Raw genomic sequence first — 19,365 nt, 5'->3', positions numbered from 1 at the left:
TTGCTCAAACCCTTGAATTCTGTTTGATCATCAGGAAATAAAATGCTGATAGGGAGTGGTTTGTAAAACATGGCTTTATAAGTTAAGAAAAGTTCTGCTGAAAACTTGCTTGAAATTTATTGCATCCCAATAAGAAATGGCACCTCTCAAAAGATGAATTTCTACTGAGGAATTATGTGGTTTCTCCTGCTGGCAGCAAAAGTTTAACTACTATCGGAACCAGGAGGTGGTTGGGGAACACAAGGAGATTCTTGTTTATTTATAAATGTACTGAAATGCGCTGTTCAAGTGGAAGCATATTTGACAGTAACTGTTCAAAAAGGAATTAGACAAGAACTGAAATGGAAAAGAATGCAAGGCAAATGGCAGAATACACATAATGACTTTAATATATGTTGTAAGATTCTATGATTAAATCAAGTTTTCCTTCACAGAGGTGAAGGTGAACACCACTGGTCTAGTAATACAGGCAATACTCTGGGATGTGTGTTCAAATCTCACCAAGGCAACTTGTAGAATTTAAATTTAACTGATAAATCTGGAATACAAAACATGTCTCGGTTCTGGTCGCCATGACAAATATTGTTGTAAAAGCCTCTTTCATTGCCTAATATCCTTTAAGGTAGAACATCTGCCATCCTTGCCTGGGATGGCCTTTATGTCACTCCAGACCAACAACAATATCATGGGTTTTTAACTGCATTCTTAAATGGCCTGAGTAGACAAGCAGGAAGCTGGAAGAAGGATTATATCCAAAGCATCGACTTCTCCACCTTCTGATGCTGCCTGGCTTGCTGTGTTTTTCCAGGCAGTGTGTCTACTTTGGATTCCAGCATCTGCAGTTTTTTGTCTCTTTCTTAAATGGCCTAGCAAATCATCCAGTTCATGAACAATTGGGGAATGGCAATAAATGATGGACTTGCCAGTGACACCCATCTTCTATGAGAAGACATGCAAAAATAAATTAGACACATTTTTCCAATATGTCACATACATTGAAGGACCAACTTTGAATAACTACAACCACTAACTTGGAGCTTTACATTTGTTTTCCTCAGGAGCTTATTGAACACACCCTAAGATTTTCAACCGCTGCAATGAACAGACACTTTTTCATGCCGAAAAACATTTATTTTTTTGTGATATGCAAGTGCATAGGTATAAATATTTCTTTTTTCATTACAATACAACAGTTAGAACATTCACAAAGCTCTGTGGTGGAAAAACAAAACACAGAAGCTGCAAACAATTTTTTTATTGCACAGTTCTGACAGCATATTTCAAACCATTGCTTTAAGCATCAGTCCAACTACAGTGAGTACTCCAAGCCAACAGATACAGCATACGCCTGACTTCACCTGCACCACAACAGAACATAAAAACCAGATTCCACACAGCCCAACATTCTTCACATGTTCAACACTTGGTTGGTACATTATTACAAAAACATAAATTGGTACATATACAAACAAAATACCTGTGAGGTTTCCAAAATGCCACACATACATTTGGCAAACATAAAATTGCCATATAGTTATTTACACCTCTGATACATTTGTAAACAAGTGTTTAATATGCTTTATAACTAGCAAAGAGCACAGACAGACTTTGTTTGAAGGCTGCAGAATAGAAGATGACATCTTTATTGGGATTTTTCTCAACCAAGTAATACATGCCCAAATCTTTTCAACATTGTGATGTGATTCTGCCTTTGCATTCCTGTTTATTTCAACCAAAACGAAAACACCAAAGCCTGTTTTTGTCTTACACAGAATCAGATAAATCAAGGCTTAGCAAAATTAATTTAAAAAAAAATCATTCAGCACTGACTCCAATGGATCCCATTCCTTTTGGAACAAAAACAAAACTCTTTCTGTATTTTGCACAGTTTCTCCTCATGAATGAAATGATGTTATTTGAAATGTACAAAGCCACTCAATGCATTCAAACGGAATGTAAATTTTAGCTTTACCTGCTAAAAACAGCAAGCTTTCCCATAGCGACACAAATGTTCCATTTATACAGCAATTTTTATTAAATGCCACTAAGGGGGCTTTCATGTGAAATATTGTTACAGATGAAATGACATCACCACTTTTTAACCACACAATGAACATTTATTCCTGTTACCACAGAGGACAAGGAGTGTGCTAGATATCTTCATTGTTAAATTATGTCTGCAAATGCTTTTCCCCAAAGCTGTGGGAGCCATTTATTACATTATATTTACAAAAAAAAACCCTTTCTACGCACAATATTTCAGACATTCAAGTGATCTTGTATAAATACCAGAACATTTCAATTCATCATTATAAACAAAGCAATTGGAGAAAGGGAGAGAAGTGAGGTTGGGTGGTGTGGTGGGGGGGTCGGGGGGGGGGGGGGGGGGGGGGTGCGTGGGAACAAACTTTAGTGAAGGTAGTAACTTTAGTTATTGAGAACAGATACTGCCATGCTTATGAGTGAGGGAAACCACAGTTTATTTATACCTTTTGCTATTTTGCCCTCATTTTCACTGCACTAAAACATTCTATTTTGACCTGCTATGAATTCTTAGGTTGCCTGTCCTGCACAGCTTCCTTCAGACATTGTTTCTGTTTGCTTGTGTCCACTTCCAGATGGGTACCACCAGGAGAAGGAGGTTGCACAGAGGAAAACTTTGATGGGGGATCTTTCCAAGTGTTCCCTTTCTTTACAGAACATGATTTTGAATGACAAACTTGCTTATTTCCCTTCAAGTCTGTGGTGTCGTTTCTCTCAGTTGACGCACGTACTTCCGCACTTGCACTTTGAGGTGTAGATCCGAGACTACATTTGGTCTCACAGCTTCTCTCCATTATTGAGCAGGGTGAACTGCTCTCCTTTGACTCAGGTTTTTCACCAACTGGGGTGGCCTCCACAGCCAAATGATGAAGTAGTAAGCTTTGAGAAACATTCTTTGTTTCATCTGTCTTGCCACAGTCAGCAGATGTCTTTTTTGAAAGAGATGGTTGTGCATTATTATTGAGGTTAGGCTTCTGGCATAACGTGCTCTTTACTGATGAACTCTGCTGATCAGACTTTGCAGATTTCTCTGCCTTTGATGTACTCGGACCTGACAAGAAAGCAATATCAAGGGTGCCTTCCAATGGCTTTAGGCTTAAGATAGATCTACCATCCATCTTACATTCAGTTATTTGCCTGCTAACATTTTCAGTCATTAAAGCTAACTGCGGTTTGTCCAAAGCAACTTGAGCCATTCCAGTTACTATCTTGGAACAGTCTGATGGGGTTGACCTTAAGTGACCGTGAGCCGTGCAGGTGTTACTTGCTGATGTATTGTTTTTCTTCACAAGTGAGGATTCTTCTTTAATCAAAGCTGTTAGTGTCTTTGGCTGAGTGTTGTGGACAGGTGAGCTCTTGAACATATCTGATGAAGCCTTACTATTATTAGTTTCTTTGTCACGTACTTTGCTTCCTAAAACATCGACATTTGAAGTCTTGGTTTCCAACCTTTCACAAACAGTTGGTTCTGCAGTGGAGTGTTTTCGAGTCCACTCTGCATCACCTTCCTTACCAGAGAATGTCTCCACCTCCAGGGAAGGGGTTGAGGATTGTGCAATTTTCTTAGGGTTAGGTACACTAGGAGTTGATATGCAACTTCCAACTTCTGAACCAGGGTTAGCGGTTTGCAACACCGTTGGGACGTCATTGTCATTAGAGCTTGTACCTAGTGTTTTACAAGAAGAAACCAGTGGGCCACATGCAGTGATGCATTGTTCATCTGAACTTTGCACTTTAATCTCACTACACTTAGAATCGTCAGCAATGTTCAAATTAAACTCAGCCATCTCTCCAGATGCTTGAGCTACATTTTCATGTCGAGAGTTTGGTTCTTGTATAGCATTTTGTTTTTGAAGAGACTCTCGTCTTACATTCCAATTTTTCTTCCTTACAACTATTGCTTTTAGTTTCTCTTTTTCAATTTCATCGAGTGACTCTTGTCTTCCCACTTTTCTTGCTACAGAACGCTTGAGACAACCCTGCTCCACAGGTCTAACTTTGGTGATGGATGACATTTCAAATGCATTCTCTTCTAAACTATGTAGACATGAATCTCTCTGTAAAGACTCTTTCCTTCCTTCTGCTTGTGATGTTTCAAGGCTATGCTTACGAGCACACAATTGTTTCTTGTCAGAAGTATAAGAGGGAGAGAGTTTCTCAGCAGACTGCACTCTCTTCAATAATGGTGATCTCGGAGGTTCTGCACTCTTAGGCCGTACCATGTGCCTTAATATAGTTGGCGGTGAGTGCATCTTAGCAGGAAAAGTTTGCGCCATTTTGGAACTTCCAACGGAGTGACCAAGCAGAGGTGACGGTGATCTCTGGGGTGAAGTTGGTTGGGGTGTTGGAGAAGGAGTTCGTGCCAGGGGGGATAAAGGGATGCTACCAGCTGATTTACGTCTGCCCGATCTATATTTTGGTCCACCTAGCTTTGAACCCAATCCATGAAGCGTACTTGGTCTGACATGACCAGAGCCAGCAGGAGAATTTGGGGCGCTCGAACTAGGGGAGCTGCTTTGTGAAGAATTTGTACCTATTAAAACAAAACATTTCACATTGGTTAGTTTGTTCATAGTTTGCCCAGAAATTAAACCTAAGTTTGAACATTTTACCTTCCAATGCAAAAAAAGCAATTTGTTCTTTACTAAACTTGCCTCTATACTTGTAGCTAATGAGATTTAAATGTTGTAACACAACATTCTGATAATGACAAGACTTTTCAGTACCTTATTACAACAAATGAAATGGTAAATTGCTGATTTCAACTGTGAAGTCTCAGGAATTAGAATCTGATAACTCCTGTGCACGACTGAAAGCATTAACACAACAGGTTCATTTTAAATGTCCATATAGGTTCAATAATGTGCCATATAAACAGAGCGAGTATTGGTTTGTCAGAACATTAACATTTATCATAAGGTACTGCCATTTGCCCCAAAATCACAGAAGCAAGATAGATGAAAATATTACTGGAGTCTCACAGCTGATGACGATTACTGAAAAGTGCAGAGTGATGATTGCTGTGAATGGAGACTGTAGACACTTGTGAAATTTTACCACAGCATGAGTCAACTTTCAGAGGAAGAAGGGAAAAGAAAATGGGGAGAATCATTTGACTGGATTCTTCCTCGAACCTACTCTAAATTTTCTGAACACCAGGACACATGGTGGCTCAGTGGTTAGCACTGCTGCCTCACAATGCCAAGGACCCAGCTTGAATTCCAGCCTTGTCTGTGTGGAGTTTGCACCTTCTCTCTGCGTCTGCATGATTTTCACCAGGCGCTCCAGTTTCCTTACACCATCCAAAGATGTGCAGATTAGGTGGACTGACCATGGGAAACAGGGTTACAGGGATAGGGTGGGAGGGTGGCTGGGATGCTCTCTGGTAGATTGGTTCAGGGCTCAATGGGCCAAATGGCCTCTTTCCACACTGAAGGGATTCTATGGAATGTATATGCAGTCAAACTTCATTGTTAAGCTGGCAGGGACTAGCATTAATGATTAGCATCAAGATCAGAATAAAGGCTTAACGTTATGTGGCCATCACTTAACAATAGCTCTTGTTTACATTCATACATTCAGGGAAGTTACAGCAATGGGATTAACAGTAATACTCATCTTGGATCACACCTGTCTTGAATTGTCAGCATGCATTCCTCCAATACCACAGTAGGGTGCCAGTTTAGGCTTTTGTGGCTGGATTGTGATCTGCCACAACCTTCTGACACCGAGGCAACTGAGCTATGGCTGACACGCAACACTATTGTATTAACAGTGTCTGGCAGAGGTTAGAATTATCCAACAATTCTAACAGCGATGGCTGAAAACTCACCAGATTGAAAATCAGGGGCGGAGCGGAAGCTTTGTGTTGGTGACCTGGGAGATAGACTGTGTGTTGGGGACCCAGGCATGCTGTCACTAGATGACAGCGAGCGATTCAGTGAGGAGAAACTCCGGCTAGTGTGAAGTATAACGGGCTGTTTCGCAAATTTTTTAAAGAGCGACCGCCTTCTGTAAAAAAAAGAGCAGGGATTTTACTTGTTAGATTGCAGTTTTGTTTTTGCTGGAGATCAATGATTTTAAGTGTGTTAACAAAATGAACGCAGAACTCAAAAGCTTACTGAAGATGTGCCGAAACTGGAAGAAAGCATAATAGCGTTTGATCATAAGACATAGGAACAGAACACGACTCTGCCCCTCGGGCCTGTTCCGCCATTTCAATAAGGTAATGGCTGATCTGATTGTGACCGTAACTCCATCTCCTGCCCTCCACATGCCCCAATCCTTTGTCAATCAGGAACCTGTCAGCTCACTCTCAATTATATTCAATGATATGGTCTCCACATCTCTCTTTGGAAGATGATTCCAAAGTCCAATGATCCTCTGAGAGAAGAAGTTCCTCCTCACATCAGTCTTTAATGAGAGAAGCCTTACTTTATAACCTGCATCCCACTTTTCCAGTTCTAGACACCCCATGGGGGGGGGGGGGGGGGGGGGGGGGGGGGGGGGGAGAACGCCAATGAATATAGGCATAACTTATTCAACTCTCCCCTAGGAATCGGTCTGGTAAGCCCTCTTGGAAATGTTTACAGAGCAAGAATATTGAGTATATCCATTGCAGTGGGAACCACTGAGCTGGGTCTCTCTGGTGGGATCCACCATGCCAAATCATGGAAGAAGCTGTGTATCAGTCTCTTGGTGATGACACGACCTCTCCTTTGGTGGGAAGACACAAGGACCTAATGGGGGATTCCTAGCTACTGGTAGCAGGACATTAATGATCCAATTGGTGCCTAGTATCCTTGAACAAACTGCAATTCAGGGATGGCTTAGGGATAAATAAACATTTGCGTGGTCAACCAGCGAATACTGTCAGGGTTGCCAGAATCCTTCAATGGTGGGGACAAACCTCATGGTCAGGTACTCGGTTCCTGAGTAGAAAATCATCTCCAAAGCTTTTTTCCAAAACCTCTACATTCCACACCCCCTTCCCAACCACATCACTCACATTTTGTGTGAGCTCCCAGGGGAGGGAGACAGAGGGAACCTGTGATGGCAGGAACAGTGAGACAGGGGGAGGGAGGTACAGTGACAGGGAAAGGAAGATCCTGTGATTACAGGAACTATAGACTTGCACCAAGAGACTGGGAAAGAGAGCTGTGTCCAGAAATGATCAGGACACGTTGAACAAGGCAGAAGGTGAAGCTCACTCTCACTTCACAAGTCAAGGTTTGTAGCAGGGACATAATTCCAGGACTCATGAAAATTCCCCAATAAAAGATTGCCTTATGCGGAGAAAGTCTGAGCTGGGATAAAGTGAAACTGGAGAGTGCAGCCTATTCCATTCCTCACTAAGACCCAGGATTCAATCTGGAGCTGAACAGCCACGACAAGTTCACTGCATAAATAGTCACCAGCCCAGAGGGTCCAGCCCTCCATTATCTGATAGACAGATGATACACACAACCTAGTGTGAAGCTGACCAAAGGAATATCCACTGCTTTCTAATGGACAGGCTTACAATAAAGGGTGGATTATTTGTCATATTTATGGAGTGTGTTGTACCCTTTGCAGGTAAATTGGAACCATCTAGGGTGATTGGATGAGAACCTACTTTTAAAGAGTTCTATCTTGGTGTTAGGTGAACAAATGAATTTTCAGGTTGCTGATGGTTGTTCAGGCCTTTGAGCTGTGGTCATCCTTCCTGCTTCTTTTGCAAGTCAATGATTCTCCTGAAAGCAAGAGCTGAAATAACGGGAAAGTGGAGCTAATAGTCCTGGAGAGTTAGTACAGTACAGATGTGAGGATGGAGAGAATTAGGATGTATAAGGAGATGGTGATTGCAAAGGTTGAGTGAAGAATCAGAATGGGCCACGACCATAGAGGTTGAATGAGCTGTGGGAGGAGGCACTCAATAAGAGCCTGAAGACACGAGGACAGCAACAACAGCCCCACAGCAATCAGTGATGGGCTGCACACTGACAGAAAGAGGCACCCTACAACTCTGACAAAGTCGAATGACTTATATTAGTTGCCTGGTCATAAAGATCAAATTGAATGCTCCAAAGAGATTCTAGCTTGCTCAGTGGAAAGAAGGTTTAGAAGGATCCGCTGTTGGAGATTTTGATAGCTCAGTTGAATTTTTTGTTTATTCGTTCATTCATAGGATGAGGGCATCACTGGCCAGGCCAGCATTTATTGCCCATCGCTAATTGCCAAGAGGGCAGTTAAGAGTCAACCATATTACTGTGGATCTGGAGTCACATCTAGGACAAAGGTAAGGATGGCAAATTTCCTTCCCTGTAGAACGTGACTCCACCAGATGAGTTTTTCCAGCAATCAACAATGAATCCTGGTCATCATTAAACTCTTAATCCAATTTTTTAAAATTGAATTCAAATTCCACCTTCTGCTATTGCAGGATTCGAACTCAGATCTGCGTCATGTTGCAGCTGTACAGGACATTGATTTAGGCCACTGTTGGAATATTATGTGCAATTCTGGTCTCCTTCCTATCGGAAAGATGTTGTGAAACTTGAAAGTGTTCAGAAAAAATTTACAAGGATGTTGCCAGGGTTGGAGGATTTGGGCTATAGAGAGAGGTGGTGGAGGCTGGTACAATTGCAACATTTAAGAGGCATTTGGATGGGTATATGAATAGGAAGGGTTTGGAGGGATATGGGCCGGGTGCTGGCAGGTGGGACTAGATTGGGTTGGGATATCTGGTCGGCGTGGACGGGTTGGACTGAAGGGTCTGTTTCCATGCTGTACATCTCTATGAATCTATAATCTATTACCTGGGATTAACAGTCCAGCAATAACACCACATGGCCATCGCATGCTCTTGGGTTAATAGGGTGGGCAAACACAATCTGTGATAAAGTCATGATTCCTGGGTTTGGGAAGGAACATGCTCGATTGGCTGATTTCTTTTTGCTTCAAGCTTTGCGCACAATTATAAAAGGCAGGAACAGGGCAGATACCTTTCTTGGCCTTCCTTCTTTTTTGTTTTTTTACTCCTCCTCATCATCCTGCTTCTGTGGCTGGGCCTTCTCGCTGGACCAGTTCTTATTGATGTGTTCTCAAAAGGTGTGGTTGTGATAGCAACCTTGTTTCCACTCTAGTCACAATACACAGGAAAATGGTTACTCGTGCAGAAATCAACATTCAGTTCATGAAAACGTTTCACAGCTAACCTCTCTGCAAAGTACAGATAAGATCATTCTCCAGCTGCAATTCAGCTGAAGCTAACATTTTCCTGATGAAGGACTGATGCCTAAAATGTCGACTCTCCTGTTCCTCGAATGCTGCCTGACCTGCCGTGCTTTCCCAGCGTCACACTTTACGACTCTGACTCTCCAGCACCTGCTGTCCTCACTTTCTCCAACATTTTATGTTCCAAATTGGAATGGTTCCTAAAATATTGGTAAAGTGTTAAAATAACCAGCGTTTTTAATCAAACAGGTAGAGCCAGAGGAATTCAGTTTGTTGGAAGAAAATCACCCAGAGATGAATGTATAAAAACAGTGAACTAATTAGGAGGTTTGGAGGACGGATGCTAACATTCAACTTAATTCAGTCTTAATCTTCCCCTGTATTCCTGCATATATTCTGCCACTTTACGGGCAAGGCAGCAACATAGTGATACCGTCATAGAAGTATTGGAGTTTTACAGCACAGAAAAGGCTGTTTGGACCATCATTTCCATGCCAGTATCAAGCGGCCAACTTCTCTAGTCCCACCTTCTAGTCCTTGGACCATAGTCTTGCATGTAATGGCACTTCAAGTGATCATCTAAATATTTCTTCTATGTTAGATGGTTCCCATCTTAACTCTCTTTCAGGCAGTGAGTCCCAGATCCTCAACACCCTCTGCGTGGAAACAATTCTTCCTTAACTTCCCTCTAAGTTTTCTGCCCTTTACTTAAAACAATAGCCCTTAGTAAAGGAATCAAAAACTAAGGGGAAAAGGTTTATCCCTCTCTACTCTACTCAATTTTATACACTTTAATCATCCTTCTCTGCTGCAGGGAAAACAACCCCAACCTATCTCATCTGTCATCATTGCTGAATCACTGCAGTCCAGGCAACTTCCTGGTGAATCTCCTCTGCATCCTCTCTCACGCAATCTCATCCTCCTAGAGTGCTGCAACCAGAACTGCACGTAGTACTCTAGCTGTAGCCTAGCTAACTCTTCCTGTAGCTCCATCATAACCTCCCTGCTCTTCTATTCAATGCCTTGACTAATAAAGGCAAGTATCCCATAATTGTTCTTAACCACATTATTCACTTGCCCTGTTGCCTTCAACATCTGTGGACATGCTCACCAAGTTTCCTCTGATCGTCTAATTCCCACGGTTGTGTAGACCCTTGCCTAGTCAGCCCTCCCAAAATGCTTCACCTCATTTTTCAGGATTACATTCTATTTGCCACTGTTCAGTCCCACTGACCTGCCATTTATATCATCCTTGTGAACCACTCTGAACTGCCTGCAATGAAATTATATATTTCCTTAAATACCACAACCAAAACTGCTCACTGTACTCCCGATGTGGTCTCACCAGTACCTTGTGCAATTGCAGTAAGTCTTCCCTACTCTTACACTCCAACCCCTTTGAAATAAGGGCCGACACTCCATTAGCCTTTCTGATTACCTGTTGCACCAGTGTGCTAGGTTTCTGTATTTCATTCACAAATATCCCAGAACCCTTTGGGTTACAGCTTTCTACAGTCCATTGCATGGGAGGTCATGTTAATTTGGAAAGACAGCATAAATATTAATAAATTGTTGCAAAAAGTCTCTTGAATGCTATTTTCCATAGGACAACATAATAATCTGGTTTTCAAATTTAACATGACCACAAAATTATTCAGTTTTAGGCACTCGAATTCAATGAAAGAGTGATAAGTTTATAAAGGAATTAAACGTACACTTGCACCCCAATATCTTGTTTAGAAGCATTCTGCTGGTCAGATATAAATGCTTTATAAACGTACCTTGACAAGCAGTTCGACCACCTCTGTGTGAACCAGACCAAGTACTGGCTCGCTATTTACATGTGTGATTAGATCGCCAGCCTTTAATCCTGCAGTGTGAGCTGCACTTCCTTCTTCAACGTTCTAGTGGCCAAAAATAAAGAGAAAAAATGATTTAATTTTTTGTTAATAATCAAAACATGAACCTATACACTTCATTGTCTCACAGGCACTTACCCAAACAATATGATGGACGGTATAAACATCACTGTCCCCCATGTAGACTCTAATGGCTCGGAGTGTGAAACCATATTTCTTTCCTGAACTGTAGATAATTATAGGAGGCTTTGGACTTCCAGAGCTCGTGGAGGAGTCCCGACTGGGTGAGGAGTCTCTCGATGAAGGGTCAGAGGAAAGAGAATGTGGGGAGATTGGACTCGCCAACGGAGAAGCACCGAAAACATCTGAAATGAAAGGGCACAATGAAAATGAAATTTTTAGGTGTGTGGTTAGTTGTTGATTGAATATATGGGAAAACATGTGGAGAATCGACCTTCCCATCAACGTTAAGTATCAAGAAGTGGAAGTGGTGGAAATATCAGTGGAATAATAATCCAGAAGCCAAGTCTAATGGTCTGGAGTCATGAGTTTGAATCTCTGGTGAAGTCTGAATTAAAATTGTTGTAAAAATACCCTTGTTCAATTAGAGTCATTTAGAGAAGAAATCTACCATCCTTATATGGTCTGGACACATGTCATTCCAGAGCCATGGCAATGTGGTTGACTCTTAACTGCCTTCTGGGCAATAATTGATGGCTTAGCCAGAGACTCGCATACCTCATGGAAAAAAACCTAAATGCTCTGAATTAGATTTTAATTGTGCAGCTGATTTTGGGAGATAAAATTTGCCAAATGCTCAATGGATCAGACAGCCAGCCCAGTCTGTTTTCGGAGACAGACCTTAGAAGTTAGGTTAGGTCAACTGCAGGGAGAAAGTGAGGACTGCAGATGCTGGAGATCAGAGCTGAAAATGTGTTGCTGGAAAAGCGCAGCATGTCAGGCAGCATCCAAGGAACAGGAGAATCGACTGAAGAAGGGCTTATGCCTGAAACGTTGATTCTCCTGTTCCTAGGTCAACTGCAGGGTGACCAGGGGCTATCAGCTCCCTCTGGATATGATGGAGAAGCAGGAAGTTTGTTCTTGGTGGGGGAATGACCTTAAAGTCTACCCTGGAAATTACCATTGTACAAGTTATAGTTCCTGGCACTGATCTTTGTGAGATGGTTGCACACATTTAGGATGGCACTCAGCATAGTCCACATCATGTTCTTAATAAATAGAAAATCTGGTAGAATTTGTTCACCTCATCTCAGCTGAAGCAAAAATTTGTTACTTTCAAAAATTTGCACTCAAGCAACTTCAAACTTCAAATCAGAGCTCATCACTTGGTTTCCATTTAGTTCTAATGTGTTGGTCCTTTAATGAAATGATTAGTCACTTAATTAAAACATTAATCTAAATGTGCCCCTCCATGTATAATCAAAGAAAATTGAATTGAGAGGCCCACTTGAAGGGATCATGTTCAGACTTCTTGCTCTGCAAACTAATTTACCAAAGGTGTGATAAAATATTTAGTTCACTTTAGAGTACATTTGATCTTCATGGAAAATGGGTAGCACTGGAGACAAACTGGCCAGTCACTGCAAGGGATCCATAAAACCCAGTAATGATGTTCAAGGGGAAGCTACCATTAATCGGTCACTGAGCAGAGCTGCACAGGTAACCCATACTGGACCAACACCCTGTGTGAAAATGTCTGCAAAAAGATGTGAAGGGCTTAATGGACAATATTCCGAGGTGATTCTGCCCCCCTTGCTAAAAACAAAACCTACAATTTCTGAGAGGAAATGCAGTCTAAATGAATGAGGAATATAGCTGCCACTGGTTCTCCCTTGTTATACAGCTTCCAAGGCAGTAATGAATTTAAACATCTTTGTCCAAACCATCTTCATTAGCATAGCTTGAGTTATAGTTATTCCAATACACCTAGAAGCATATTAATTACTCATAAAACTTCAGTTGCGCTTGTTATACTAATCACAGCTTTCTGTAACATGCAACAAATCTTCTAAAGAAAATGCATACATCATCAAATCTTAAATCCTCATTAAAACTTGTCACAGTGGCAAGCATGTAATCTGGTTCCTAATTAAAGGTTTTCTACAGGCTGGAGAGGCACAAAACTTGAAAGAATTACTAATTATAGCTTGCAGTTCCACACATAAAAATGACTGCGGTGTCTTTTTTTCATTAAAAATGCAGAAATACTGTTTGTACATTGTTGGGCTGCTTACTGGCTTTGCTTCTGGGTAATTAATATGCTTAAACTAACGTGTCATTGCTATACACAGTCTCCTAAAACTTCAGGTTGCTTTGTAAATAAGCTAAAAGGAACAATCGATATCCCTAACTTCAATGACAAAGCCACGTCCCTGACAGGTCTGAGGGATTGGTTGAGAATAATCATGGTCGATGGAGTATACAGAAAGTTTAAAAACAAGGGACAAAAACAAGAGGAAACCCAAAGTATTTTGGTAGATATTATGGCTCTGCACTCAAACTACAAGAAGAACAGTGGGGAGATCTGCTCCTGAATCATCTAGAATTCATTCGTTGGATGTGGCCAATCAGATAGAAGTCACCTCCATCAATGGTCTGGAAATTCTGAAGAAGCAATCAGCTCCAGGAGCAAACATGGGAGAGAACCAGCCTGCGGTTGGAGGGGAGAGGTGAGTGGTATAGAGTCATCAAGTGACAAGGAAGCAGGAATGGGAACAGGAAATTAGACCACCAGGAAGGGGAGTGAAGTTGCTGAGCAAGGCCTGAAAGATTAGGGCTTCAGGCTAGGGAACAAGATCAAAGGCCTGGGGATGAAATGTGACTGCAAAGTATGGAGGCCCTGTGGAGGTCGGGGAGTGGGAGCAGCTGAGGGTGAGTATGGGGGTGAGGCGAGGAAGAAAGGAGTAAGAGGATTGCAGTGGGAGAAGGAGAGTAACCAGTGGAAGATTAGAAGCTGCAATGAGAGAGGAGCTGCAGGAAGACAGGCACTGCGGGGAGTGGAGGAGCTGCAGAGGAGGAGACAGTAGCTGCAACCTGGGGTGAGGGAAGGGAAGTTGCAAAGTGAGGTAGGAACAGTGGCAAAGTGTGTGGGAGTTAGATCTGTAAACAAGAGGAAGGTAAAGAATGGCTGCAAAGAGGGATGGGACAAAAAGCTACACAGGGATGCAATGACAGAGAGGGGCTACAAAGGTTGGGACAGGGTCTGAAAGCACAGAAAGGGCAGATAATAACATTTGTGTCACACAAATGCCAGGTATGACCATCTCCACTAAAAAAAACAATCTAACCAGCACACTTTGACATTCAATGGTGATGCCATCACTGAATCCCCTACTATAAAAATCCTGGGGGTTATTATTGACCAGAGACTCAACTGAACTCACCACGTAAATGCAGTGGCTACAAGAGCAGGTCAGAGACTAGGAATACGACTGACTCACCAAAGCCTGTCCATCATCTACAAGGCACATCAGGAATGTGATGGAATACTCCCACTTGCCTGGATGAGTGCAGCTCCATCAAAACTGAAGAAACTTGACACCATCCAGGTCATAACAGCTCACTTGACTGGCATTACATCCACAAACATCCACTCCCTCCATCACCAATGCTCAGTAGCAACAGTGTATACTATCTACAAGATGCACTGCAAAAAATCACCAAAGATCCTCAGGCAGCACCTCCTAAACCCATGACTACTTTCATCTAGAAGGGCAAGGGCAGAGATACATGGGAACGCCATCATCTGCAAGTTCCCCTCCAAGTCACTAGCCATCCTGACTTGAAAATGTATCGTCATTCCTTCACAATTGCTGGAATTCCCTCCCTAATGACTTTGTGGGTCAACCTCCAGCACATGGGCTGCACCAGTTCAAGAAAGCAGCTCACCACCACCTTCTCAAGGGCAACTAGGGATGAGCAATAAAGGCTGGCCAGCCAGTGACACCCATATCCCACAAGTGAACAAAAAATAATTAACTTTTCATCTGTGGGGAGAGAAATATAGAGTTAATGTTTTGAGTTCAATATGACCTTTGTATTCTGAAAAGGAATCTGATCGGACTCAAAATGTTAGCTCTCTTCTTCCTCCACAGCTGCTGTCAGAATTGCTGATTTTCTCCAGCACTTGCTGTTTTTATTTCAAGTTTCCAGCATTCCCAGTATTTTGGTCGTGGTTGCTGGGTCAACATATTGGAATTCTCTTTCTAATGGCATTGTGGGTCAACCCACAAACAGGTGAACCACAGCAGTTTCAGAAGGCTGCTCATCACCACCTTCTCAAGGGTAATTAGGAATGGTCAATAAATTCTGGCCAGCTAGCAATTCCCACATTCCACAAGTGAATTTTAAAAATAGGTTCACAAAAAAGGAGAAATGGCTGAAGTTCGGGGAGAAGCGGGGGATCTGTTAAACTTCTCCACAATGGAACAGCCACTTAGTGGGAACAGGAAAACAACGGAATTGAATTATTTTAAAAGTATTGTGGAATTTCCTAAACCAAGACTACAGGAATTCACAAACCATTGAGAGGACAATGTACCGGATGCTGCTGAAATGAACACTGTCAATTGCATTAATTAATATTGAACATTTTTATTTCACAAGGGTTTGCACTTACAGGTATTTGTATTATCACATCTGAAAGTGTCTTACATAGTTTGAATTACTTTGAAGTGCACTGGCTGTGTTAACACATTAGCTGTGATTGCATCAGGCTGCAAAAAGCACGTTTGAGGTGATGGCATTTTGAGTATACAATTGTGTCAGTTACTTATTTAAAAAAGTATTTGTTGCTAATTTATTTATACAGTGTTTAGGAAATTAACATTTTCTTGTGTGTTTTGGCTTTAGGTTTAATGGAGCAGTGATGATTATTAAACCTATTCATACATTCTTCTAATTCCACTTCTGTGCAGGTCCAAATCCTTCATACATCAGCACAAATATAGAAGGCATGGTTATAATGTTGGTACCTCCTCTGAGCTCCCATCAGATCTTAGCCTGGAGCATTGGAGGAATTCAGCAATGGAAATACTGTAGAATGTAAAGGGGAAATGGCTTGGTTCTCACTAGTTGGAAATGGTCATTGCCTGGCATTTATGTGGCACAAATATTACTTGCCATGAATCAAAAGTCTTAATATAGTCCAGGTCCTGCTACATATGGACAGAGATTGTTTTAATTTCTGAGTTGTTGCGAATGGTGCTGAACTACAGCAAATGTCCAAATAAACTTGAAAGCATGGACAAAATAGTTTAGAGAAAGAAAGCATTCAATTTTAAACTAGTTTATTGTGTGGAATGCTTACCCTAAAAGATGCAAATATGAAAGACAGAGAATGGCAATCTTATTATTTGCACAGAGACATGTGTCTTAATGGGCTTTATATTATGTCAGTAGCACATTGCTTGCCCAGAGCCATTAATAAAGGGCATCAAAGAAAGATCACTTCAAAACTGTGAAATATTAAATGCAATATATCCAATTAATTATCTCATTTATTCTTGGAAATTCTTCTTGAAATAGTTTTATGATGGATCTTGCTAAAACATACTCACCTGTGTAAACCTTTTGAGGTGGTTTATGGTACCATTTACATTTAGAGAGCTGTCTATTACTAAGCTGACAATGCGGTTTGTATATGCTGCTCCTGATTGTCATACCTGCAGGAATCATGAGTGAAAGTGCAGTGGCAGAGGCTGATTTCATCACTTTTCTTGTTCGTTCTTTCTCTGTACTTTCCAATCGCTGACGGGCTAGCTGTGTGACACTGTCACTTGCAGGCTTTGGCGAAATATCTGTACTTTCCACACTGTCACTCCTGGTGTTAATCTGATCCAGGTGTTCGGAAAAACTGCCAACTGTTCAGAAGCAAACGGATTCAATCAGTATTTCCCCATTTCATTAGACATTCTTTTTAAGTGCTCATTCTTATAAAGTTGAAAATGAAAATATTGCACTCATCCCAACATCTAACAGTAAGAGCTGAAAGTCTCACTTGTCTGCAAAAATCTAAATAGCAATATCTCATTTCAATGAATTGAAAATCAGCTTATATTGCACTGACATTCATCCTTCTATTTCTCTTTTCTCCAAATGGAATTAATATAACAATCTCACGAAGCAGCAGAGGACCAGCTGCTGTGAAAATTTAATATATACGGGACAAGAGAAGACAACTGAGGTAATGCTTATAAAAAAAAGTCATATTATTAAGCTACATTGCCTCCTACATTGAAATGTTTCACTGATTGGAAACTGAAACAAATACTATTCTGCTTCCCTAACTTGAAGAATTTACATATTACAGAAGCTAGCGAGCTTGAAGGAGTGTTGTGTCACACTGGGGAAATACTTATGAATATTTAGATAACACAGCAAATTGCAACTGATTTCATCTCAAATCACAAGCCATAAAAAAGGGAGTTGCACAATTTAATAGAGTCATACAGCACAGAAACAGATCCTTTAACCCAACAGGTCCATGCCAACCAGGTATCCCAAATTAAATGAGTTCCATTTGCCTGCATTTGACCGATAGCTCTCTAAACCTTCCCTATCCATGTATCTATCCAACTGTCTTTTACTGTCACTTGCATCTACCACTGCCTCTGACTGCTCATTCCATACACACACAACCCGCTGTGTGAAGAAGTTGCCCCTCTCACCTTAAACTTATGCCCTCTAGTTTTGGATCACCTTGGGGAAAAGATCTTTGCTATTCACCTTCTCTCATGATTTTATAAACCTCTATGAAATCAACACTCAACCTCTAGTGTTCCAGAGAAAAAAAATTCCATCCTATCCAGCCTCTCCTTATAACTCAAAACCTCCCATATCAGTAACATCCTTGTAAATCTCTTCTGTACCCTTTTCAGCTTAATAAAATCCATTCTACAGCAGGGTGACCAGAACTATATGCAATACTCCAAAAGTGGCCTCACTAACATCCTGTATAACCGCAACATAACATCCTAAGTCCTTTACCCAACGCTCTGACCAATGAAAGCAAGCATGCCAAATGCCTTCTTCACTACCCTGTCTACCATTGATACCACTGTCAGAAATTATGTGCCTGTATCCCAGGGTGTCTTTGATAACACTCCCAGCATTAATTTTGTAAATCTGGTCATGGTTTGTCTCACCTAAATGCAACACCTCGCATTTATCTAAATTGCACTCTGTCTGCCAGTCCTCAGCCTATTGGCCCAGCTGATTAAGATCCCATTGTATCTTAAATAACCTTCTTCACCGTCCATTATGGCACCAATTTTGCTGTCATCCACAAACTTACCAATTATGCTTCTTATATCCTCATTCAAATCATTTATGTAAATAACAAACAGTGGATCCAGTACCAATCCGTGTGGAATATTGCTGGTCACAGGTCTCCAGTCTGAAAGACAACCTTCTACCACAACCCTTTGTCTCTGACCGTCAAGCCCTATTGTATCCAACTGGCAAGCTCTCCCTGAATCTCATGTGATCTAATTTTACTAAGCAGTCTACCTTGTCAAAGGCCTTGTTAAAGTCCATGGAAACAACTCTACCACTTTACCCTCATCTACCCTCTTAGTAACATCCTCACAAAACTCAATTAAGTTTGTGAGAAAGGATTTCCACGCACAAAGCCATTCTATCTCTAATTGGGTCTGCCTCTCCAAATGCATGTAAATTGTCTCACATAGAATACCCTCCAACGACTTAGCCAACCCTGATATCAGACTCACTGGCCTATATGCCCCTGGCTTTTCTTTCCAGTCTTTTTAAAATAAACACCACATTAGACACCCCCTAGTCTTTTGGCACCTCACCTGTGGCTGTCAATGATACAAACATCTCTGCAATTTTTTCCCTAGTTTCCCACAATGTCCGAGGACACACTTGATGAGGTCCCTGGCATTTATTTAACTTTATGTCCAGCAACCCCCATTCCTATAATGTGGTCTGTTTCCAAGATAGAAGGAGAATCGACGTTTCGGGCATAAGTACCCGAAACGTCAATTCTCCTTCTCCTTTGATGCTGCCTGACCTGCTGCGCTTTTCCAGCAACACATTTTTAAGCTCTGATCCCCAGCATCTGCAGTCCTCACTTTCTCCTATGTTTCCAAGATATGACTATTTCCCAAGTTCCCTGGCTTCTATGTCTCTTTACTCTATAAATACTGATACAAAATATCTATTTAGTATCTTCATATCCTGTGGTACATCATTGATCTTTAAGGGG

General features: G+C 41.4%; 1 protein-coding gene across 13 annotated transcripts in view; it reads right to left on the bottom strand.

Moving 5' to 3' along the window:
• Positions 1-1,240: 1,240 nt before the first annotated feature.
• LOC122558001 (microtubule-associated serine/threonine-protein kinase 4-like) overlaps positions 1,241-19,365 on the bottom strand; it is a 485,329-nt gene continuing 467,204 nt past the window's right edge. For all 13 annotated transcript variants that reach the window (XM_043706318.1, XM_043706336.1, XM_043706326.1 and 10 more), the window contains 6 exons: positions 16,802-16,999; positions 11,256-11,482; positions 11,040-11,162; positions 9,027-9,163; positions 5,876-6,054; positions 1,241-4,576 (listed from right to left, as the gene is read on the bottom strand). In XM_043706318.1, the coding sequence (XP_043562253.1) occupies positions 2,544-4,576; positions 5,876-6,054; positions 9,027-9,163; positions 11,040-11,162; positions 11,256-11,482; positions 16,802-16,999 (2,897 nt within the window). In that variant the 3' untranslated portion in view covers positions 1,241-2,543. The remainder of the gene's footprint in view (positions 4,577-5,875; positions 6,055-9,026; positions 9,164-11,039; positions 11,163-11,255; positions 11,483-16,801; positions 17,000-19,365) is intronic.

The sequence above is a fragment of the Chiloscyllium plagiosum genome, chromosome 2, assembly GCF_004010195.1.
Source record: "Chiloscyllium plagiosum isolate BGI_BamShark_2017 chromosome 2, ASM401019v2, whole genome shotgun sequence".
NCBI classification, from domain to species: Eukaryota; Metazoa; Chordata; class Chondrichthyes; order Orectolobiformes; family Hemiscylliidae; genus Chiloscyllium; species Chiloscyllium plagiosum.
This window is presented reverse-complemented; position numbering and strand designations above follow the sequence as displayed.